We start from the raw sequence: 25,000 nt of genomic DNA, 5'->3' as shown, positions 1-25,000 counted from the left end.
CTCACTAGCTAAGTTTTAGTTTTGTTCATTATCAAAGAAAAAATGCAACCCTGCCTTGTTCTGTCAGGATGACTAACGTGAATTTTTTTAACAAACCAAAGCGTTTGAGAACAGTAGGACAAAAGCAAACTTTCATGACAAAATTCGGCAGTCAATGCACAAGAGGTAGGTAGCTTGAATCATACAATCGCATGAGTCATCAAGGCCCTCCAAACCTTAAATTGTAAAACAGTATCGAGTCTATAACATATTTTATTTACTCTCTGTAACTGACATGATATTAACTGTATGTATCCATACAATAGTGCATGAAAAGCTTGTAACAGTGCCATTCCCCGCCGGAATAGGAGAACTAGAACTGTTGGTTGGCATACATTCTCGGCCACCTGCCTGCAACCAAATAAATGATAGATAGATATCCACAGCAGTGGGAAATCATTTTTACCTGTGATAATTATACACTCGTTACCATTTTCTAGCAAGCAGTTCCAGTGTGTCTGACAGCTCCAGCAGCAGTGCTAGTGTTTCTGAGTCTGTAAGTTCCAGCAGCAGTGCCAGTGTGTCTGACAGCTCCAGCAGCAGTGCTAGTGTTTCTGAGTCCGTAAGTTCCAGCAGCAGTGCCAGTGTGTCTGATAGCTCCAGCAGCAGTGCTAGTGTTTCTGAGTCCGTAAGTTCCAGCAGCAGTGCCAGTGTGTCTGACAGCTCCAGCAGCAGTGCAAGTGTTTCAGAGTCCGTAAGTTCCAGCAGCAGTGCCAGTGTGTCTGATAGCTCCAGCATTAGTGCTAGTGTTTCTGAGTCCGTAAGTTCCAGCAGCAGTGCCAGTGTGTCTGATAGTTCTAGCAGCAGTGCCAGCGTTTCAGAGTCCGTAAGTTCCAGCAGCAGTGCAAGTGTGTCTGATAGCTCCAGCAGCAGTGCCAGTGTTTCAGAGTCCGTAAGTTCCACTAGCAGTGCTAGTGTGTCTGATAGTTCTAGCAGCAGTGCTAGTGTTTCAGAGTCCGTAAGTTCCAGCAGCAGTGCCAGTGTGTCTGATAGTTCCAGCAGTACTGCAAGTGTTTCCAATTCCATAAGTTCCAGCAGCAGTGCAAGTGTGTCTGATAGCTCCAGCAGCAGTGCTAGTGTTTCAGAGTCCGTAAGTTCCAGTAGCAGCACTAGTGTGTCTGATAGTTCCAGCAGTAGTGCAAGTGTTTCCAATTCCAAAAGTTCCAGCAGCAGTGCCAGTTTGTCTGATAGTTCCAGCAGCAGCCCTAGTGTTTCAGAATCTGAAAGTTCCGGCAGCAGTGCTAGTGTTTCAGAATCTGAAAGTTCCAGTAGCAGTGCCAGTGTGTCTGACAGTGCTAGCAGCAGTGCCAGCGTTTCAGAGTCCGTAGGTTCCAGCAGCAGTGCAAGTGTGTCTGATAGCTCCAGCAGCAGTGCCAGTGTTTCAGAGTCCGTAAGTTCCAGCAGCAGTGCAAGTGTGTCTGATAGCTCCAGCAGCAGTGCCAGTGTTTCAGAGTCCGTAAGTTTCAGTAGCAGTGCTAGTGTGTCTGATAGTTCTAGCAGCAGTGCTAGTGTTTCAGAGTCCGTAAGTTCCAGCAGCAGTGCTAGTGTGTCTGATAGATCCAGCAGCAGTGCCAGTGTGTCTGATAGCTCCAGCAGCAGTGCTAGTGTTTCAGAATCTGAAAGTTCCAGTAGCAGTGCAAGTGTGTCTGACAGTTCTAGCAGCAGTGGTAGCGTTTCAGAGTCCGTAAGTTCCAGCAGCAGTGCCAGTGTGTCTGATAGCTCAAGCAGCAGTGCCAGTGTTTCAGAGTCCGTAACTTCCAGTAGCAGTGCTAGTGTGTCTGATAGTTCTAGCAGCAGTGCAAGTGTTTCAGAGTCCGTAAGTTCCAGTAGCAGTGCCAGTGTGTCTGATAGCTCCAGCATTAGTGCTAGTGTTTCTGAGTCCGTAAGTTCCAGCAGCAGTGCCAGTGTGTCTGATAGTTCTAGCAGCAGTGCCAGCGTTTCAGAGTCCGTAAGTTCCAGCAGCAGTGCAAGTGTGTCTGATAGCTCCAGCAGCAGTGCCAGTGTTTCAGAGTCCGTAAGTTCCACTAGCAGTGCTAGTGTGTCTGATAGTTCTAGCAGCAGTGCTAGTGTTTCAGAGTCCGTAAGTTCCAGCAGCAGTGCCAGTGTGTCTGATAGTTCCAGCAGTACTGCAAGTGTTTCCAATTCCATAAGTTCCAGCAGCAGTGCAAGTGTGTCTGATAGCTCCAGCAGCAGTGCCAGTGTTTCAGAGTCCGTAAGTTCCACTAGCAGTGCTAGTGTGTCTGATAGTTCTAGCAGCAGTGCTAGTGTTTCAGAGTCCGTAAGTTCCAGCAGCAGTGCCAGTGTGTCTGATAGTTCCAGCAGTACTGCAAGTGTTTCCAATTCCATAAGTTCCAGCAGCAGTGCAAGTGTGTCTGATAGCTCCAGCAGCAGTGCTAGTGTTTCAGAGTCCGTAAGTTCCAGTAGCAGCACTAGTGTGTCTGATAGTTCCAGCAGTAGTGCAAGTGTTTCCAATTCCAAAAGTTCCAGCAGCAGTGCCAGTTTGTCTGATAGTTCCAGCAGCAGCCCTAGTGTTTCAGAATCTGAAAGTTCCGGCAGCAGTGCTAGTGTTTCAGAATCTGAAAGTTCCAGTAGCAGTGCCAGTGTGTCTGACAGTGCTAGCAGCAGTGCCAGCGTTTCAGAGTCCGTAGGTTCCAGCAGCAGTGCAAGTGTGTCTGATAGCTCCAGCAGCAGTGCCAGTGTTTCAGAGTCCGTAAGTTCCAGCAGCAGTGCAAGTGTGTCTGATAGCTCCAGCAGCAGTGCCAGTGTTTCAGAGTCCGTAAGTTCCAGTAGCAGTGCTAGTGTGTCTGATAGTTCTAGCAGCAGTGCTAGTGTTTCAGAGTCCGTAAGTTCCAGCAGCAGTGCTAGTGTGTCTGATAGATCCAGCAGCAGTGCCAGTGTGTCTGATAGCTCCAGCAGCAGTGTTAGTGTTTCAGAATCTGAAAGTTCCAGTAGCAGTGCAAGTGTGTCTGACAGTTCTAGCAGCAGTGGTAGCGTTTCAGAGTCCGTAAGTTCCAGCAGCAGTGCAAGTGTGTCTGATAGCTCAAGCAGCAGTGCCAGTGTTTCAGAGTCCGTAACTTCCAGTAGCAGTGCTAGTGTGTCTGATAGTTCTAGCAGCAGTGCCAGTGTTTCAGAGTCCGTAAGTTCCAGCAGCAGTGCCAGTGTGTCTGATAGTTCCAGCAGTAGAGCAACTGTTTCTAATTCCATAAGTTCCAGCAGCAGTGCCAGTGTGTCTGATAACTCCAGCAGTAGTGCTAGTGTTTCAGAATCTGTAAGTTCCAGTAGCAGTGCCAGTGTGTCTGACAGTTCTAGCAGCAGTGCCAGTGTTTCAGAGCCCGTAAGTTCCAGCAGCAGTGCAAGTGTGTCTGATAGCTCCAGCAGCAGTGCCAGTGTTTCAGAGTCCGTAAGTTCCACTAGCAGTGCTAGTGTGTCTGATAGTTCTAGCAGCAGTGCTAGTGTTTCAGAGTCTGAAAGTTCCAGCAGCAGTGCCAGTGTGTCTGATAGTTCCAGCAGTACTGCAAGTGTTTCCAATTCCATAAGTTCCAGCAGCAGTGCCAGTGTGTCTGATAGCTCCAGCAGCAGTGCTAGTGTTTCAGAGTCCGTAAGTTCCAGCAGCAGTACAAGTGTGTCTGATAGCTCCAGCAGCAGTGCCAGTGTTTCAGAGTCCGTAAGTTCCAGTAGCAGCGCTAGTGTGTCTGATAGTTCCAGCAGTAGCGAAAGTGTTTCCAATTCCAAAAGTTCCAGCAGCAGTGCCAGTTTGTCTGATAGTTCCAGCAGCAGCCCTAGTGTTTCAGAATCTGAAAGTTCCGGCAGCAGTGCTAGTGTTTCAGAATCTGAAAGTTCCAGTAGCAGTGCCAGTGTGTCTGACAGTGCTAGCAGCAGTGCCAGCGTTTCAGAGTCCGTAGGTTCCAGCAGCAGTGCAAGTGTGTCTGATAGCTCCAGCAGCAGTGCCAGTGTTTCAGAGTCCGTAAGTTCCAGCAGCAGTGCAAGTGTGTCTGATAGCTCCAGCAGCAGTGCCAGTGTTTCAGAGTCCGTAAGTTCCAGTAGCAGTGCTAGTGTGTCTGATAGTTCTAGCAGCAGTGCTAGTGTTTCAGAGTCCGTAAGTTCCAGCAGCAGTGCTAGTGTGTCTGATAGATCCAGCAGCAGTGCCAGTGTGTCTGATAGCTCCAGCAGCAGTGTTAGTGTTTCAGAATCTGAAAGTTCCAGTAGCAGTGCAAGTGTGTCTGACAGTTCTAGCAGCAGTGGTAGCGTTTCAGAGTCCGTAAGTTCCAGCAGCAGTGCAAGTGTGTCTGATAGCTCAAGCAGCAGTGCCAGTGTTTCAGAGTCCGTAACTTCCAGTAGCAGTGCTAGTGTGTCTGATAGTTCTAGCAGCAGTGCCAGTGTTTCAGAGTCCGTAAGTTCCAGCAGCAGTGCCAGTGTGTCTGATAGTTCCAGCAGTAGAGCAACTGTTTCTAATTCCATAAGTTCCAGCAGCAGTGCCAGTGTGTCTGATAACTCCAGCAGTAGTGCTAGTGTTTCAGAATCTGTAAGTTCCAGTAGCAGTGCCAGTGTGTCTGACAGTTCTAGCAGCAGTGCCAGTGTTTCAGAGCCCGTAAGTTCCAGCAGCAGTGCAAGTGTGTCTGATAGCTCCAGCAGCAGTGCCAGTGTTTCAGAGTCCGTAAGTTCCACTAGCAGTGCTAGTGTGTCTGATAGTTCTAGCAGCAGTGCTAGTGTTTCAGAGTCTGAAAGTTCCAGCAGCAGTGCCAGTGTGTCTGATAGTTCCAGCAGTACTGCAAGTGTTTCCAATTCCATAAGTTCCAGCAGCAGTGCCAGTGTGTCTGATAGCTCCAGCAGCAGTGCTAGTGTTTCAGAGTCCGTAAGTTCCAGCAGCAGTGCTGTTGTGTCTGATAGTTCCAGCAGCAGTGCCAGTGTGTCTGATAGCTCCAGCAGCAGTGCTAGTGTTTCAGAATCTGAAAGTCCAGTAGCAGTGCAAGTGTGTCTGACAGTTCTAGCAGCAGTGGTAGCGTTTCAGAGTCCGTAAGTTCCAGCAGCAGTGCAAGTGTGTCTGATAGCTCAAGCAGCAGTGCCAGTGTTTCAGAGTCCGTAAGTTCCAGTAGCAGTACTAGTGTGTCTGATAGTTCCAGCGGTAGTGCAAGTGTTTCCAATTCCATAAGTTCCAGCAGCAGTGCCAGTGTGTCTGATAGCTCCAGCAGCAGTGCTAGTGTTTCAGAATCTGGAAGTTCCAGTAGCAGCGCCAGTGTGTCTGATAGTTCTAGCAGCAGTGCCAGCGTTTCAGAGTCCGTTAGTTCCAGCAGCAGTGCAAGTGTGTCTGATAGCTCCAGCAGCAGTGCCAGTGTTTCAGAGTCCGTAAGTTCCAGTAGCAGTGCTAGTGTGTCTGATAGTTCTAGCAGCAGTGCCAGTGTTTCAGAGTCCGTAAGTTCCAGCAGCAGTGCTGTTGTGTCTGATAGTTCCAGCAGCAGTGCCAGTGTGTCTGATAGCTCCAGCAGCAGTGCTAGTGTTTCAGAATCTGAAAGTTCCAGTAGCAGTGCAAGTGTGTCTGACAGTTCTAGCAGCAGTGGTAGCGTTTCAGAGTCCGTAAGTTCCAGCAGCAGTGCAAGTGTGTCTGATAGCTCAAGCAGCAGTGCCAGTGTTTCAGAGTCCGTAAGTTCCAGTAGCAGTACTAGTGTGTCTGATAGTTCCAGCAGTAGTGCAAGTGTTTCCAATTCCATAAGTTCCAGCAGCAGTGCCAGTGTGTCTGATAGCTCCAGCAGCAGTGCTAGTGTTTCAGAATCTGGAAGTTCCAGTAGCAGTGCCAGTGTGTCTGATAGTTCTAGCAGCAGTGCCAGCGTTTCAGAGTCCGTTAGTTCCAGCAGCAGTGCAAGTGTGTCTGATAGCTCCAGCAGCAGTGCCAGTGTTTCAGAGTCCGTAAGTTCCAGTAGCAGTGCTAGTGTGTCTGATAGTTCTAGCAGCAGTGCCAGTGTTTCAGAGTCCGTAAGTTCCAGCAGCAGTGCTGTTGTGTCTGATAGTTCCAGCAGCAGTGCCAGTGTGTCTGATAGCTCCAGCAGCAGTGCTAGTGTTTCAGAATCTGAAAGTTCCAGTAGCAGTGCAAGTGTGTCTGACAGTTCTAGCAGCAGTGGTAGCGTTTCAGAGTCCGTAAGTTCCAACAGCAGTGCAAGTGTGTCTGATAGCTCCAGCAGCAGTGCCAGTGTTTCAGAGTCCGTAAGTTCCAGTAGCAGCACTAGTGTGTCTGATAGTTCCAGCAGTAGTGCAAGTGTTTCCAATTCCATAAGTTTCAGCAGCAGTGCCAGTGTGTCTGATAGTTCCAGCAGCAGCCCTAGTGTTTCAGAATCTGTAAGTTCCAGTAGCAGTGCCAGTGTGTCTGACAGTTCTAGCAGCAGTGCCAGCGTTTCAGAGTCCGTTAGTTCCAGCAGCAGTGCAAGTGTGTCTGATAGCTCCAGCAGCAGTGCCAGTGTTTCAGAGTCCGTAAGTTCCAGTAGCAGTGCTAGTGTGTCTGATAGTTCTAGCAGCAGTGCTAGTGTTTCAGAGTCCGTAAGTTCCAGCAGCAGTGGAAGTGTGTCTGATAGTTCCAGCAGTACTGCAAGTGTTTCCAATTCCATAAGTTCCAGCAGCAGTGCCAGTGTGTCTGATAGCTCCAGCAGCAGTGCTAGTGTTTCAGAGTCCGTAAGTTCCAGCAGCAGTGCAAGTGTGTCTGATAGCTCAAGCAGCAGTGCCAGTGTTTCAGAGTCCGTAAGTTCCAGTAGCAGCGCTAGTGTGTCTGATAGTTTTAGCAGCAGTGCTAGTGTTTCAGAGTCCGTAAGTTCCAGTAGCAGTGCCAGTGTGTCTGATAGTTCCAGGAGCAGCCCTAGTGTTTCAGAATCTGAAAGTTCCAGCAGCAGTGCTAGTGTTTCAGAATCTGTAAGTTCCAGTAGCAGTGCCAGCGTTTCAGAGTCCGTAAGTTCCAGCAGCAGTGCAAGTGTGTCTGATAGCTCCAGCAGCAGTGCCAGTGTTTCAGAGTCCGTAAGTTCCAGTAGCAGTGCCAGTGTGTCTGATAGTTCCAGGAGCAGCCCTAGTGTTTCAGAATCTGAAAGTTCCAGCAGCAGTGCTAGTGTTTCAGAATCTGTAAGTTCCAGTAGCAGTGCCAGCGTTTCAGAGTCCGTAAGTTCCAGCAGCAGTGCAAGTGTGTCTGATAGCTCCAGCAGCAGTGCCAGTGTTTCAGAGTCCGTAAGTTCCAGTAGCAGCGCTAGTGTGTCTGATAGTTCTAGCAGCAGTGCTAGTGTTTCAGAGTCCATAAGTTCCAGCAGCAGTGCCAGTGTGTCTGATAGTTCCAGCAGTAGTGCAAGTGTTTCCAACTCCATAAGTTCCAGCAGCAGTGCCAGTGTGTCTGATGGTTCCAGCAGCAGTGCCAGTGTGTCTGATAGTTCCAGCAGCAGCCCTAGTGTTTCAGAATCTGAAAGTTCCAGCAGCAGTGCTAGTATGTCTGATAGTTCCAGCAGTAGTGCAAGTGTTTCCAATTCCATAAGTTCCAGCAGCAGTGCCAGTGTGTCTGATAGTTCCAGCAGCAGTGCCAGTGTTTCAGAGTCTGAAAGTTCCGGCAGCAGTGCTAGTGGGTCTCCAAGCTCGAGCAGTAGTGCCAGTGTGTCTCCAAGCTCAAGCAGCAGTGCAAGTGTGTCCCCATCAGCAAGCAGCAGTGCCAGTATGTCCTCATCAAGCAGCAGTGCCAGTGTGTCCCCATTATCAAGCAGCAGTACCAGTGTGTCTCCATCTTACAGCAGCAGTGCCAGTGTGTCTCCATCTTCAAGGAGCAGTGGTAATGTGTCCTCATGCTTGCGTATGTTCTTTTGAAATGGTTGTAGTAATTTAGAGCAATACCTTGCCTTGCCTTAATGCCTTACCTCATCGTGATTTGTAAAATTTGAATTATTGTTGAGAGTGTATTTGATTTCTTAATGCAAACTCAGTTCTCTACACAGGATATTTATTTGTATTGATATCTTCTTACCAGATTCTTCGTCCTCATCGATGTCTCCCACGGAACCTTTAACAGGTAGGCAAAGTCAAATACCTTTAACTTGCCTTTGCTCTGATTCCGATACTCTAATTCCTTTTTTTTTTATTTACAAGGTTCCACTTCGATGACTTCCTCCTCGCCCTCAGGTAAAGTCTCTTGTGCTCCTTTAATTACAAGCTGATCTTTCATATACAGTGGAAACCCGTTAATACGACCACCTTCAGGCCATGGAAAATTGGTCGCATTAGCGGGGTGGACGTATTAAAGGGGTTCTTTAAATTAGAAATTGACTGACCGATTTTTTTTTATCGGGCCAGAATGAAGTGGCCGTAATAACGAGGTGGTCGTATCAACGGAGTGGTCGTAAGGCGGGGTTCCACTGTATTCAAATCTTTAAGGCTTTTATCGGCTGATGGCTGACGAGGGGTTGGAATCCCTCGTCAATTGGTTCCCTATAACTTCGGCTTATTTATCGCATTCTCCCTTTTATATAGGTCAGTACGTCATCTCAAGTAGTATTTTTTTACTTTCTTTTTGATAGAATCATCACTCTCCATTTCGTCAACGCCTTCGGAATCAATAAACTTTTCATCCACGGTTGTTCCAGGTACTTGTTGACTTTCTATATTATTCAATTTTTTTTTTTTTTTTTTTGATGGTGCGATATCGTGTACGAAGTGTACAAAAAATTTATTGCAAACTTTTCACTTCTTTTGTTTTGCGCTTTACAGATCCATGCAGTTCTCTAGATTGTCTCAACAATGGCGAGTGCAAAGTGAATCTCAATGGAACGGCAGAATGTGACTGCGCCCCTGGTTTCAAAGGAATGACTTGCGAGACGGGTACAGTACAGTAGAACTAAGGAATTGTCCACCATGTAAATTAATCTTAAGGTGGCTCAAAACACTTTCCAGCACTTAGATTTTGATGGGTCGTTATAACCACTATTTATCACTTGATGCTACAATCATGGTATCAAAAAACTGCCCAATCATTGGTGAACACGTAGGAATCATTTCGTGCCAAAAGTTGCCTCTTATCATGCTTATTAAAATTTGATAACAAATGGGGCAGTTTTTTGATATCATGATTGAAGCATCAAGTGATAAAAATTAGTTATAATGACCCATCAAAATCTAACTGCGGGAAACTGTTTAGCCACCTTAAACTTAAAAAACACTGACACAGCTCTAAAGACATGGCGAGGAAGCAAAATTCCAACAAAATACACCGTGGTGACTTTGTATTTAGAGCACGTTCTAAAACCAAACAGGATATTCTAAAATGGAATGTTTCGCTAAAATTGAGCTGATTAGCCTCGTTTTTGCCATATTAGCATAAACTTTTGGCAAAAATTGACCTTTCAAGAATTTTGAAGAACCGATCAGCTATACTTCCGACAAAAACGAGCATATTTTAAACCAATTGTACCAACATTCGCCAGTCTTAACAGGTAAGCATTCGTGCTTAAATTGTCATATTTTATCATTTGAGTTACAGTGTGGCAAATAATTCTCTTGAGCTTGGATTTTTTCAAAAAGAGAGGGTTAAAATTTGAGAGCTTTTGTCGATTTTTTTCCAAAAGTGAAAATAATAACAAAATCCTCGTGATTATACATCTTGGCAAAAACCTAGAAATATTATTTTCTTTGGCTAGGAAATGACTTATTTTTTTTCCGAAATTAGAACTTTGTGTTAAAAATTGCATTTAATTACTAAAAATTTTCCACTGTTAATTTCCGCTGGTAAAAGGAAAAGTCGGTGGAAATTTCCAGCGACATTTTAACTCTGAGAGAAAAATGTTGGTGAAATTTCCAGCGTCATTTTAGCTGTGAGAGAAAAATGTCGGTCCAGCGACATTTTAGCTGTGAGAGAAAAATGTCGGTGGAAATTGCCAGCGACATTTCAGCTGTGAGAAAAAAATGTCGGTGGAAATTTCCAGCGACATTTTTGCTGTGACAGAAAAATATCGGTGGAAATTTCCCGCGACATTTTAACTGTGAGGGAAAAATGTTGGTGAAATTTCCAGCCTCATTTTAGCTGTGAGAGAAAAATGTCGATGAAGATTTGCAGCGACATTTTAGCTGTGAGAGAAAAATGTCTTTGGAAATTTTTAGCGACATTTTGGCTGTGAGAGAAAAATGTCGGTGGAAATTTCCAGCGGCATTTTAGCTGTGAGAGAAAATTTTACATTCAAAACAAATTTTCGGTAGGAACTTCCATTGTCAGTTCTTAAAGAAAGGTCGATGGAAATTTGCACCGACAATTTGTTGGGCGAAGGAATAGTTTACCAAGAACTTACTCTCAGTATTGGTAGAGATTTATTTACATTAAAATTACGATCATGCTATTGCTATCGTCCATTGCAATGAAACGGTCACATCTCTCTTGAAGTTCCATAAGTTGTTCGCAGGGACAGGGGAATACCTTGTGAATTTTTCAATATTGATTATCTTCCCATGTGTTGGAAATTCCTTTCCATTCAAGTTGTACATTTTGATAAAAAAAAAAAGTGGCAAATTAATACAACAATTTGGCGAACAAAAGCGAGTACTATCCAAATCCAACGCTGGCTTATATAGGAAAAGAGAAAGATTCAGATTTCATTCGACTAGCTGATTGCGTTCCAGATCCTGATATGTCTTTCTGAGGCATTTGTAAGTTTCGTTCGTGAGTTTATTTCCCTCGTCCAGGTGGAAGTCAGCAAGCAGTATACACCCATTTGGTAAGTTATGAGTCTAATTTTCTCCATTTGGTAGTTTCCAAGGCTTCCATTCCTTTCTCCAAATATAAATGTAAAGGTTATATTTCTGTTAAAAAATATTTCTTGCAACTTGCATTTCTTTAATTTCCCTAAGTTAACAAAAAATCACGTCTATATAGAAGTTAAACTCATCTGACAGGCATGTGGAAAGTCATACGCCCAATTACTATTAAAATTTTCGACTTTTTTTTATTTTTCAGCTTATTAAGAGGCTGTCTCTGTAAGAACCGACCACTGATTTTACTTCGAAAATTCGATTTTTCTCATAAGCTGGGAATTCGAAGCCCTTACCTAGTCAATCACTAAAATGAGTTTTATTTCATTAAAAATTCCAATTGAAATTTTCTAGGACTGATTGAAGTTCGGTCCGCTCGACACAAGTTTCATGCCCGCCGAAACTGGAAAAATAGCACATATTGCCGGCGCTCTAAAAAAAATAATATTCGCTCAAAAGTCCCAATTCTTTTTTTCAACTATAGATATATCATAGCAGTTTGTTCAGCCATGTTGCAATTATAATTCAATGTTGTTCCTTCAACGGTTAAAAGAAGATTTTCTACCCGTTAAATCGAGTTTTGAACCAAAGGCGAAAATAGCTCTACTTTGCAGGCACGTTTTAAAAATGTGGCACCTGTTTGAAACTGCTGAACTACATGGATAGAAAGTATAAATGTCCCTTAATTTAAAACAATAATAAAATTTGTCTGCTCAATAGGTTTTCAAAACTAACGACCGCTTAAAGTTCAGGAAATTCTGAAAATATTCCAGTGAGTAACTAACACACTCGCCTTTGTAAACTGCGTCGATAAATTCCCGTAAATCTCTTACCTGGCTTTAAGATTAAAGTTTTGGTCCTTTGTAGCGATCCTTGAAACCTACGGTAGCATTAAAACTGCCAGCTTTTCCTTCCAACTGTAGGTTTGTATACAGAGTAGATTTATACGTTCCTCATCTGTGTCAGCCTTATGTGCCACGCGGCACAAAGAAGCTAGGTAACAGGTAACATCTGTGTCGAGCGTGACCGTCACATACTTCGATGTTCTTTGTATTAATGACCATTGTTTTCCTCGAAGCCGGTTTAATCATGTAGACTCCTCTTGAAGGGTTTGTAGAAGCACTCTTTTGGGCAACTTTCGGCACACATACATGTATGAACAGTAAACGGTGATTCGGGAAGCCAAGGAAGGATTGATAAATGCCACGGCCATTTTGTGTTTACAACAAATGATTTAGTTCCAAATCTTCCCGTTATACCACGGGAAGATTGGGAACTAAATCACTGAAATAAAACTCATTTTAGTGATTGATTAGGTAAGGGCTTTGAAATCCCAGCTTATGAGAAAAATCGAATTTTCGAAGTAAAATCAGTGGTCGGTTCTTACAGAGACAGCCTCTTAAATGCTTTTAAAAATCAAGTCAGGCGCTCGACCTGTCAGACTTTGTATCGCAATATAAATGTAAGGATTGCTATTTATGTAGAAATTGGTTTTTGTCGATTTTGTAAACTGTATTTATATAGGTTTTCTTTTCTCTTATTGTACATATACTAGATTGTAAACTTATTTTATTTATTTATATGGAGTAATGTAGATAGGTGTCCCCAATAAGTTTTTATTTGTAAAAACTAGAAAGACTGACACGGTAATGAAGTTATTATTATTGTCAGTTTCCTTGCAATCAAACCGACACTGTGATATTGAACAAAAGGTAATCTTTGTAAAATGTCTTAACAGTTGACACGATTAACCACAAGCCGTCGTGCTTCCTCTTAGGTTGTCAAGACAGCAGGATAAAACGCCAGAGAACAAAATAAAACGCCAAAACTGGGGCAAAGACGAGTCATCTGAAGAAAAGTCGCTGAAAACAATATTTAACCGAACTGTTACTTGTGCTTTTTCCCTTGCATATAGTTCACATTTGATTTTGCTGAGCCAAAATGTTGCGAATGGAACTAAAATATTGTTTTACCCTTCACGGCATTAGCCTCGCGTCACGTTCAGCGTATAAAGCATTGACAGCCTTGATATATTTCAGCTGGGGGGCGGAGTGTGAATTTTCTCGTGTATGATTATGCGGTAAGGCAAGGGAAAGTCTGCTTACAAGACAAGTGGCCTATCAGGGCGGCGCTTATCTCCAGTTTCTATGTAGCGTGGAGCGACTAGAAGTATTTCTGCTTCCCCCTTCATGGGATACTAGTCTATCGCATGCAGGGTTACCGCCAGCATTAAATTCGCCGGTACTCATTTATACACCTAAGTGGAGAGTGGTAAGTGGCTCGCCCAAGAATTCAAAGCAATGTCCCGAACCCAATGGTTCGAACCCGGACTCCTCGATTCGGAGTCGAACGCAATGATCATGAGGCCACCGTATGTCAGTGCAAGTAACAAATAATAAAAATGTTCCCGCTGCACAATTAATTAGCTCATGGCATAAATACGAGTACCGGCAACCTTTTCGCATTTTTCCTGTGACCATGCATACTTGTGACGGTAGCAATCCTTTGCGCTCCCGGAATACAATTCGCATTGGTCACTCCACCTGACACGTGATCACTTCATCGGTACTACTGGACGGCAGTCAACTTTGGCGCCCCCTCCCCCTTCCCCCTCCCACATACCCCGTTGGCGGTGGATAAGCTCGACATATATCCTCGTTGCATACCTTTAACTTACATGGGTTTCTGGTGCTGATTATAGTTTTGGGAAATCATGTCTCGGTTTGTTATAGTCTATGCTGAGCAAATACAACAAGACTGACATCACAATAGTAAGAAAATAGTTACAGCTCGACATAAAAACCTGAAATCCAACTTTTGCGACATTCGTGACGCTTTTAAGCTTACTTTGGATAGATTTCCAAAATATGTGACAAAAGGACTCATCTTTTGAAAAATATGGTCACGTGATTAATGTCGTACAACTAGAGAACACCACACACTGTCTCAAACAATTGCAATATTTAACTGTCACACGATTTTCCACTAGTCTGACATGAAATTTGAAAAACAAAAGTAAGCGTTGCATGGCTGTAAGTGAACTTGATCATGTTGTCTTTTTGAAATTGTCTTGAAACACTGTATAAGACCTTTACTTTTCCTTGAATGACCTTAGCCTTAAATCAGTCTCAAGCTTCAATTTAATGTAATCTACATCGTGACTGAAGACGATATTTTATACGTGCTGTGATGAGCATTTTACAAAAAAAAAAGTTTGGTTTTCTCTTTATCTCTGTAAATTAAAGTGAAGGCTAATTCTTGTTTAATTATCTATTGGCAATTACCTATCTTGATTGGCTGATCATTCTTGGCCATGTAGGAATGTTATGACTCTTAGATTTTGCAGCTCTACTTTGAGAATTTCACGGTTGCCACCGTTCGAGAACCAACAGATGTCAGTATATAACTTTGATTTTGCAATCATTAATAGAAGTTTAAGAAAGTCTTGTTCTCTCGCAGGCTATCAAAAGGAAACATAAATTTGAGTGCTTTTTAAACTAAGGAAGGTAACAGCCTACTTAAGCTTATAACCAAATGTATACTCATAGCTTGACCTATTTTCATCTGTAGTCATCACAGCTAGAGTTTTATTAAGAGTTGGATCAGTGAAAATGATGGTTGGATGATATCCCACATGATGTTGCTCATCCATCCAGTTGAGAACTGCAGTTGTGTCATCAGAATAGTAGCTGCTCTGGACCTCTGGTGTTGATGTCATGACAACAAAATACTGCCTCAGACCAGTGGAGTAACATATCCCTGTCACAGTGTATCCTTCATTGAACCAAGCATTTATTGCAAAGTGTACCTTGTCCCACGTATCGCGAATGAACCATGTCTGATGTCTGTCACGGTATTCCTTCGTGCCCTTTGTCATAACAATATAGAACTTTGAACCCCGGGAGGCACATGAAGTGATCTTAAAATCTTCTGTCCCTTTCTCTCTTATATCAGTTGACTTCGTTACAATACTTTGAACAGTACCATAATTTTCCGTGAAAAATGCTCCAAATCCTAAATTCTCAGCGCAAGCAAGAGAATAAATTTGTTTTGACGTACCATTCATCCGTATCCGATTTTCTCTGACCATCTCCATAAAGGAGTCATAGTCATTCCGAATTGCCCAGCTAACGCTAGGCCTAGGACTGTACCTTTCTAGGGGTGCAAAACATCCCGTAAAGCATCCGTTGTTGAAACTTTGGCTGATCAAAATATTTTCATCATATTCAGTTATATGACTGCCAATCAAGTCATCATACTCAACTGAGTCATATCCAGGAGTAATCGGGAAATCTTTCCTGTTTCCTCCACTGTACACAGGTTCAGTGTTAGGACGTGCTTTCTTTCCAGTCATGAACAAAGTCAAGTCTCTGCCTTCGCCTAAGAAGTACTTGAAAAATCAATTAAGATTACATATGGCATTTAGGTTGTCCGACTGAAGGATAAGGGCTTGGTCCTAGGGTAAAACGGTTGAAGGTGTTTTATGTTTTATTTAAGCAATAGACCACTCTTTCTATGGGTTTACTGGGCAATAAACCACGCGGGATGTTGGAAGAGCACGAGAAAAGCTTGTAAATCACGAGCCGTTAGGCTCGTGATTTACAATCTTTCCGAGTCTTCTCGCAACAGCCCAAGTGGTTTATTGCGCCGGTAAACCCATAGAAAGAATGGCCTATTGCTTTTATGAAATAACTAAAGAAAACGTCTGTCAATGAGAGGAAAATTTATTGCACTTTCGTGATCAAGTTGCTTGGAAACTGTTATCGGTGAAAGGTAAAAAGCGTATTAATTAACTCAAAAGTATTCTGACGGGGAAATGCAGGGATTCGTAGGTGGAATCGGTCATCACGAAAGTAAAAGGCTGTACGAAGAGTGTGCAAGTAGTTCAAACTTCATGTACTTGGCGAAGCGATTCAACACAGTGTTTAACGATAACTTTCCAGAGTTTTGCGAATGGAATAAAGGTTAGTAACAGAAACGCTCCTTCCGAAATTTATTCAGAATTTATTTACTTATGCTGAAGGCTATGAAGTCCGTGTTTCCCTGTATTTTGCTAAATGAAAACTATTGCTTTAAAGCTAAGCTTATGGAAACCAAATTCATTTATCGTGTTGAGGTCCGGTAATACGGGCAACATTTTTCTTCAACGTGTCTCGCAACATTGTTGCATTGCAAGTTGAAACACATTTTTGCGCGTATTACCACGTTTGTGACCAACTTGTCTCGCAGTAAAATACAGTGTTGCAAGTTGAGGCAACATGTTGCGCAAAGTAGACTAGAGTTCTACTTTCTGCAACAAATTTTAGTTTTGCTGCTCGTATTACCACTGAAGCTACAACTTGTCTCTCAACAAATTTGAATTCAACGCTTGTGATTGGCTGTCGCGAAGCGCGGCAAATAGAAAAACAAACGAGGCGGACGGCGAAGGCGAGCCTGAATTCGAAGTAGACCAGTAACTCTCGGAAATTCATAACTTTGTCCTTTACAAAGACCTCGAGGGCTATCATAGTCTTTGGGACACCTCGTTTGTCCCTTTAAAACAAGCAGGGAAAAAGACAAAAGGTTTGGAAGAACTGTCGTAAAAATATAACTTTTCGCCTAGCTACCTGAAACGACACTGAGCTTCATACTGAGAGAAATTCGCTGGCACGGAAAATTAAGAAGAAAATGACGGCCAGAAGTCGAGGTGGAACTTCGTCGAAATGCTAAATTATATTAAAGAATGCGCCATCTTTATTCACACACGATTAAGCAATAATACCTGTAGAATTCTGCAGACTTTCAACACTGTAGTTTGCTGCGAGACAAGTTGGTCACAAACGTGGTAATACGCGCAACAATGTGTGTCAACTTGCAATGCAACAATGTTGCGAGACAAGTTGAAGGAAAATGTTGCCCGTATTACCGGACCTTTATGCATGCATGTATTGAGTTTAAACTCAAAACTTCTGATAGAAAGAGATTTTTTCCCTGCTTTTTTTACAACCCAAATTGATCAGTCAAGTCCAGCTGACTTCGTCCTCCAGTGACCGTAGAAAGCACCATAAAAAGGGTTTAAAACTTCCTTAATTTTAATCTCAAACGTAACCGGAGTCGGCGTTAGATTTTTGCCGTGGAAAAAAAGATAAAGCTTTATATGACGATCAACTTCTGGTCCTTTTTTTGCTGGCAAATTTCCATGTATATGTTGAATGAAATGATATTCGTGTAATTGATATGTCAGCCAGTGGAAAGCAAAGCAGTGTATTACATTTGTCATCACTAGAGTTCCGAGTTCTCTAATTTCCGCGTAGAGCTGCCATAGATCGGGAACCGTGGTTTACCGGTACAATAGAACATAGGTTTAGCAACTCTGTTGACCAATCAGAGCGTGCGTAATATCTCAGTTGTTTTATAAAAGGATATGTTCTCAAGAAGGAATAGTGCCCGATTAGCTCCTCAACCTCTGTAATCGTTTTGCTTTATTTAAGCACAACCAACAAAAAAGTCGGTTTATTAACGCTTATTGACTTTTTAATCCGTTACTCATACAAAATTACTTACAAGTGGTGTCATTATCTTTGACTACTGTCGACGGACTGAAAGAGACTGGTTAGAAACGTCCAACCAAATTCGTCCCGGTAAATTCGTCACACCGAGTTCAGCAATGGCTTAGCGGCCATTGCTCGTAAAAAAGGTGAATCAAAACCATCACTCAAGACTACATACATACCGAAGCAACGCCTCGAAAACTTGAACCGATGTACATCAGTACATGTGTTGTGTTTGGTTCGCAATAGCCAAATAATAAATAAAATCGGGGAACTGATCCTTACGACAGGAGAGAGGATAAACACAGATATCAAACTGCAAAATGTATTTTGCTTTTTATTTTCTTATTTGATTTCTATTTTCATCTCTCCCCGTTTTAAGGATCAGTTCCTGATTTTATATTTATTATTTTAACATGTTTGCACTGATACAGGTCTTCTAAAATAGACAAATAGATTCGCCTCCCTTGATTGCTTTGTCGTTGTGGTTTTGCCGTTAGTATAGGGCTCTCAATAGCTAGCCTGCCAAATGACGTACAGAGTATTATTGCTTTCGCCTGAGAGACTAATCTTGGGTGTCCTGTGATTTCGAGGGTAACCTGTTTTTGACATGCCAGGGAAATCATAAGGTATATATGTTAGAGTGACGGCGTCGAACGGAATCATAATCTTTGATCACTACTAGTAAGGGTAAATTTAATGATGTTAAATTTTTAACTACAGATCTCTCAAACTTAACAGAAATATAAATTGAAGGCCCTACAAACCTTTGGTATCAATAGCTTTAGAATACTCCGAGCATGCTGCCATTCAGTTGAAACCTGCGATGTTTGTGTCCAAGCAGAAATTTGCCCAATGGCCACTGTAGCAAGCATCGCTGAAGATCATTGGGTAATGAGTTAGTCTTGGAAGCATATCAAGAATTTCTTGAATACTGATTGTCTCATCAGCAAAGGACCAGTTTCCAGTCCCAATTTCTCCATGCCCAGTGTAGTACAGCATAGGTTTGACTTGTTCATGTTTGCATACATCAAAACGTTTCTTGATATGAACAGACGCTGCGGACTTGGTTAGATAAAGATCTTTTACAGTGTTGAACAACTTATCTCCAACCGCAGCTTCCATGCTGGCTAAATCGTGAGTAACACGGGCGAGAAATGTGCCGCGTCTCTCTCCAGGAGTGTCTCTGGTCCTTCTATCGGAAATATTAATGCCGTTTGGAGGATCTGAAGTACCTGAGAGAAGTAACCACTTGGTTTCATTAGAAGTTGGTTTCCACTGTAACCACTGGTCAATTCGACCAACATCGGGTCCCTGTGCAATTGCAGATCCAGCAAAATGACAACGCATGGTTCTTCCACGGGGATATGACACTCTTGATTTTGGCAGTCTCTGGTGTCTGCACTCTTTTTATTACCTGAGATAGGCAAAAGCTGTGAATTTTCAATTTTTATTTTTCACGAATTGTTGAACGCAAAATTTTTAGTTTCTTACGTAACTACAAGTAGGAAAAGACTTTTGTTTAAAAAGGCTTTCCCAGGCTCTAACATAAACAAGGAACAAGGCCAATGAGCAAGGTAATAATTAATCGTATAATTAACTCATGTTGAAGAGACACGCCATTTACCCCAGAGAAATTCTGTAACTACCCAGTTATGTCACCTTTGAGATTAGCGTTTTTAACTCGATGGAAACTTGTGGAACTTGTGATTTCTTTCCGGCCGAGTTTTCAAAACAAGTGCTGGTGCATTGAAAAATTTGTGCTGATCTGATAATTGGTTACAGGCAAAGAACCCCTGTATGGTCCTGTATCACCTTGAAATGAAAGTGTTAGACTCTATTACGCACGCACTTGAACCCAAAATAACGGTATGAAACTACTGGAAGCATGTCTGAAACAAGCGAAACCACCCGGAAACGAGTGAAACCCGAACAAGCTAAATAACACAGGCGAGCGAAACGCACAAAACGTCATCATTATTTAGAACTAACCGTAAACTGGCGAACCTGAGCATTACCCAGGTTAACAAGAGTGCTTTTTAGGCTAACAGGTGTGAAAGTTTGCCGATCAGCAATAATCGCATGCAGTCCGCTTATACATGTAATATAGTTAGAGGGTCTGTATGGGGTTTAGTGTTTAGTGTTATTTGACCGTAATTTTCAGTTTTTACTGTGAAATTGGCCAATTTTTTAATGTTTACTGTTTCTGGAGAAAACACTGTTAAGTGTTTGGAGGGTTTTTCGTAGAAACCCCATAGGGTCCCAGAGTCCTTTAGCATTGTAAGTTCTTATCTGCTCTACGAAAATCGGTAATAAAATCACTCATGAACTTTAAGCCCGCGCTCAAAGCCTCTCAAAGGTTCTGTAGTCTCTTTTTTCGACCCAATGTGCAACAGTATTCTGTCTATTCTGGGAAGCTTGGGTACTACCTCGTGCCAGGAGCCCACGATCCTTTGGTCAACGTCGAAAAATCATGACGGCAATGGCGGCATCGAAAATATAGTCGGAAATTTCCGGAATTCTCCTTGGAAAACTTCGTTAGTCTTCGGACATCCTTCGTAGTCTCTGTAGATCTTCGGTAGTCTTCGGAAATCTTCGGCTGTCTTCGGGAATCTTCGGAAATGTTCCGAGAAGATCAGGAATCGTCGGAAAGTGGCCGAAAACTTCTTGATATACTGAACAAAATAACATTGCTCTTTTTGGACCCGTTTTTGTTTCCTTCTGGATAAAATTTACTGTTACAAAGTATTTTTGACTGTTAGTGTTAAAATGCCTAAGATTTAACTGTTCTGTGTCAGTAGAGCCAAAAATTTAAGTGTTTATTGTCATTGAGGTACCCCATTCAGACCCTCTAGTTAGCCTGTCTGCGGACTGAGTTTCGCCTACTGCAGTCATTTCATTTCGTTTAATTCGTTTCGGCCGTTTCGCGTGGGTTGTTTTGGCGTTTTCTTTTCGTTCGTTTCGAAGTTTCGCTTCCTTGTTATGTACCCGGCTCAATTCACTTGGCCTACTATCAATGAGAATACTACCTAAAACACATTCCTCTACATCGGTGGTGAACACCTCAAAAGAAAGGGCTACGATTCGATTCGTGCAAGTATGTTCACCTGCGTCTTTTTACGATCTGTCACCGAAACACAATCCCGAAGACATCGCTTCAATCACTTCAGTCTGTACAGAGCGATTTCCGTATAGCTAACAAATTTATTTGTGAAAACACTTCTAAATAGCACACTAAGAATCATCTTTCGTGCAATACACTAAACTGAATTCAGAATTCAGAGAAGGACGAACCAGCAAATCAGGTTATGTGTCATTTTGTAGAAGTCTTGTCACGAGATCAATAATCAGGTAACAAAAACATATTCATTTTTGTGACCTATTCCCTAGAAATTCTAGAAATACCTAATCGTACCACGGATCAGGATTTTTGGCTCACGGCGGGTGTACTATCTAACACGGAACGTTGAATTGTAGGAACATAGGATCAGAAGACAACGGTGAATTGATTCATAATACTGTTTTGCATATCTTTGTATTTTTTGTCGTCTTGGAGCTTTTTGTACATGACAGTGATCGAATCTTATTTCTCCACAAAAAAACCAATACAAAATTAAAAGTGCCGGTCAGGAGAAATGAGGAAAAGATCACCAAAGTAAATGTTATTAACATTGAAACAAATTCTCCCGATTTGTACCATAACACAGAGCGGAACTCAACGAAGGGCGAACCATTCGAGCTTAATTGCCTCCTAGTTTTTCTACCAGTGAAGCACATCAAGATGATGCAGTTTTCTTCAATTCGTTTGCGACAAACTCCACTTGAACACGAGCAAAGAACATTAGTGGTCTGGTGACTACCATGAGTTACAATTAGTTTGATAGAATTTGCACAGGAAGTTAAACAAGTAAATTGTTCGTACTTACAATCGCTCTGTGTTCAATCTCAGGGCACTGTAGATGTCTTTGAAGTTCTCTCGTTTCGTTTGGTAATGTTCTGCATGAACGCAAATTGCAAATTAACTGAAACTGAAAGTAAAGTTGTACAATTAAAGCTTTCTAAAATCAGCCCACATTCCGAACTGACCGCAACTTGAATGACTTGTAGTCACGAGATGACCGGATAACCAAAAAGGTTAACATGACATGTTGAAAAACAAACTTACAACTTCAGCAATAAATGTCGTAACTCAGACTTAAACAGGAAAAGCACAGTTTTGTTCTTTTCTCAAAGTTAAAATGTGCAGCTGAAACGCCGGTGATTTCCTCATATTCCGAATAACAAATAAATGACTTTCTATTAAAGATTCATGAATTAAGTCCTGAGACCGAGAAAAAAAATAAGGGTCAACTACACATCTGGGGTTTCCTTTCACTAAATTTAGCTGTGACAAGGAATATTGTTTTTCTTTCCTTTTATTGAGAATTTTTTTAGGCTTTGTTAAAATTAAGCACAAACAAAAGTTTAGCTTGAGAAATTAGCCCTTTTGGGCGTTATGTGAAGCTCTCCTTGAGCCGAGAATGTTCTTCTTTTCCGCCGCTGGTTTCACTTTTACCTAAACAATGATGAATTCTTTCACAGTTCACAATTTTTCGTGGTCTTGTACCAAGCAGTGATCAAATCTTGTAGTTCTCCGCGAAAGAACAATACAAAATTGAACATGCCGGTTGCCCGGGCGAAGTAGAAAGATGAGAACGGTTTCCAAATGTATTACTTTTGAAACAAATTCTCCCAACTTGTACGATCAGAATTATATGGAGGCAAGTAAAGAGAGTTTGTAAGTTTATCGCAGGGCGGAAATCAAATGGATTAACCATTCGTGCTCTTACCTGCTGCTTTCTACAAATGAAGCAAATCATAATAATAGAGTTTTCTTTAATGTGTGTGCTGCGGGTTAAGGAAATAACCCAACATTGTGCTACAAAGTTCACTTGCACGATCGAGAGGAAGAGCATTGATTTAGCGGTTGCCGACTATTGTAAGTTACAATTGCAAATTTTCTGAATTGAGGGTAAATCAGGTTTGACTGAGTATGATAATCCGTGACAGAATTTTTCGTCCTTATCCAAGAGACACGCAACAGGTATAAGTTTGGTGAACCCGGCACATTCATTATCGTACTCGCATTGGTTCAACAGAGTTCAACAATTATTTTGATTAAATTTGCAAAGGGATTTAAACAAATATAACTTGTACGTGCTTACAATCGTTCTGTGTCAAATCTCAGGACACTCAAAGAGTCTTTGAAGTCCTCTCTTTTCGTTTGGTAATGGTCTGAACGCAAATTGCAAATCAACTTAAACTGAAAGTAAAATTGTGCGAGTAAAGCGTTATATGATCCGCTTACACATTCCGAACTGGCCGCAACTTGAATGACTTGTAGTCACGAGATGACCGGATAAACAAAAAGATCCACATCCTACGTTAAAAAACAAAATCATAATACAACTTCAGCGATAAAGGTCCTAATTCGAACTTAAGCGGCCAAAGCCTTCAAGGCAGTTCACAGGTTTGTTCTAAAAACTTAAAATGTACTGCTGAAACGCTGCTGATCTCTTCGTATTCCGAATAACGAATAACTTTGTCTTGAAGATTCATGAATTGAGTCCTGAGAGAAGAATAACATATAAAAGGTCAACTTGACATCTAGAGTTTCGTTTCACTAAATTTAGCTGTTACGAGGAACATTGTTTTTCTTTCCTTTTATTGAGAATTTTTTAAGGCTTTTTCACTATTAAGTACAAACAAAAGTTTAGCTTGAGAAATTAGTCATTTCACTTTAATGTAAACAATGATGAATTCTTTCACAGTTTACAATTTTCCATGGTCTTGTACCAAGCAGTGATCAAACCTTGTAGTTCTCCGCAAAAGAACAATACAAAATAATTGAACATGCTGGTGGCCGGGGCGAAATAGAAATCAGGGAACGATCAAGGAATTAACTTTGAACCAAATTCTCCCAACTGGTACAACAAGATTCGTATGGAGACAATTAAGGAGAGTTTGTAAATTTATTGCGGGGGGGGGGGGGGGGGAGAGAAACTTAGTCAAGGATTAACCATCCTTGCTCTTAATTGCTGCTTTTCTACTAGTGCAGCAAATCATAATGCGTTTTTTTTCAATTTAAGTGTTGCGGATTAGGTAAACCACTAAGCATTGTGCGACAAAATCCACTTGCAAAAGAGTGGAGAGCATTGATTAGCGGTTTCGCGACCAACGATAGTTACAACTGGCAATCGACTGAACTAATTCTCTTTCGATTATTATTATTATTATCATTATTACTATTACTATTACTATTACTATTACTATTACTATTACTATTACTATTACTATTACTATTACTATTACTATTACTATTACTATTACTATTACTATTACTATTACTATTACTATTACTATTACTATTACTATTACTATTACTATTACTATTACTATTATTATTATTATTAAAGATTCGCACAGCTATTGATGATATTGAAGCTGGTTTCTTCATTGGCTCCGGGCAACAACAAGTTGCCTAGGGAGGCCAAGAAACACCCCTTGTTTGCTTTTTCTCTTCTTTCTACATCTCCAGCACCTTTCTAAGAATTCTTGCCGACCCCAACAATGCACATCGCTGGATCAGTCCAACAGGAATGCCCACCTCAATGGCTCTCAGATTGTCCTTCAATCTCAGTGGTATTGATCCCAATGCTCCCACTACCACTGGAATAACCTTTGTCCTCACACCCCACATTTTTCGAACTTCTCTTGCTAGATCTTGATACTTTTCAACTTTTTCATCTTCCTTCTCTCTCACCCCATTATCCTCTGGAATTGCCACATCTATAATCTGACAGCTCTTGTCTCTCTTGTCAATGATCACCAAATCCGGTCTCCTAGCCCCTATTTCATGGTCTGTTCGCACACTGAAGTCCCATAGAAGTTTGTAATCCTCATTTTCAAGCACACTGTCTGGAACATGGTCATACCATCTCTCCTTTCGTTCAAACCCACATTTTCCTGACAGGTCCCAATGGATTGCTCTAGCCACGTTATCATGTCTCCTTTTGTATTCTTTTTGTGCCAGTTTCGAGCACGAACTTACAATATGGCTAATGGTCTCATTACCCTGCTTACAGATCCTACATTTCGGGTCATTCTGTGACTTGTCAACCATCGTTTTAATATAGTTTGTTCGTATTGCTTGATCTTGTGCAGCAATGATAAGAGCTTCTGTTTCTCTCTTGAGCTTTCCTTCTTTTAACCAGGTCCATGTTTCCTCACTTCTTTGTTCTTCACCCTGTCTTGCAAACTGTCCATATAACGGCTTTTCTTTCCAGTCTTGAATATTTTCAGTTCTTCTCCTCGCTTTAAAGTTGGCAGCTGTTTCTCTATTCTCATCCCCATCCCTCCTGACGGCTTTTAACAGTTCTTCCTCGCTTGTTTGGACATAACATTCTAGCGATACCTTTGCTTGATTGACACAATCCTCTACGGATATCAAACCTCTCCCTCCGTCCTTCCTCGGCACATAAAGTCGTGCCACGCAGTCCCGTGGATGGAACCCTCCATTCATGGTTAGCAATTTTCTTGTTCTGCGATCTAGGTCCCGAAGTTCTTGTTTCCTCCATTCAAGTATTCCTCCTGCATATCTAACGAGTGACACTGCCCAGGTGTTTATGGCTTGTATCAAGTTTCCACCG

The 25,000-nt window shown here is 42.0% G+C and overlaps 1 protein-coding gene and 1 pseudogene across 2 annotated transcripts in view; one reads left to right on the top strand and one right to left on the bottom strand.

Annotated features, from left to right (window-relative positions):
- Positions 1-7,857, top strand: part of LOC149110592 (uncharacterized) — an 11,088-nt gene extending 3,231 nt beyond the window's left edge. The window contains exons 5-8 of the mRNA XM_089291467.1: positions 480-825; positions 1,597-1,841; positions 6,230-7,166; positions 7,314-7,857. Of these exons, the coding sequence (XP_089147593.1) occupies positions 480-825; positions 1,597-1,841; positions 6,230-7,166; positions 7,314-7,857 (2,072 nt within the window). The remainder of the gene's footprint in view (positions 1-479; positions 826-1,596; positions 1,842-6,229; positions 7,167-7,313) is intronic.
- A 5,866-nt stretch (positions 7,858-13,723) lies between these two features.
- Positions 13,724-21,437, bottom strand: LOC149110591 (uncharacterized; annotated as a pseudogene). The gene is made up of 3 exons (XR_016207794.1): positions 21,239-21,437; positions 18,080-18,729; positions 13,724-15,162 (listed from the first exon to the last, which is right to left on the bottom strand). The product of XR_016207794.1 is annotated as an uncharacterized LOC149110591 (transcript).
- Positions 21,438-25,000: the final 3,563 nt, after the last annotated feature.

The sequence above is a fragment of the Orbicella faveolata genome, unplaced genomic scaffold (genome assembly GCF_042242905.1).
Source record: "Orbicella faveolata isolate gen_17 unplaced genomic scaffold, um_ofav_v1 contig_24, whole genome shotgun sequence".
Classification (NCBI taxonomy): domain Eukaryota; kingdom Metazoa; phylum Cnidaria; class Anthozoa; order Scleractinia; family Merulinidae; genus Orbicella; species Orbicella faveolata.
Note: the sequence above shows the minus strand (reverse complement) of the source record. Positions and strands in the feature narration are given on the sequence as shown.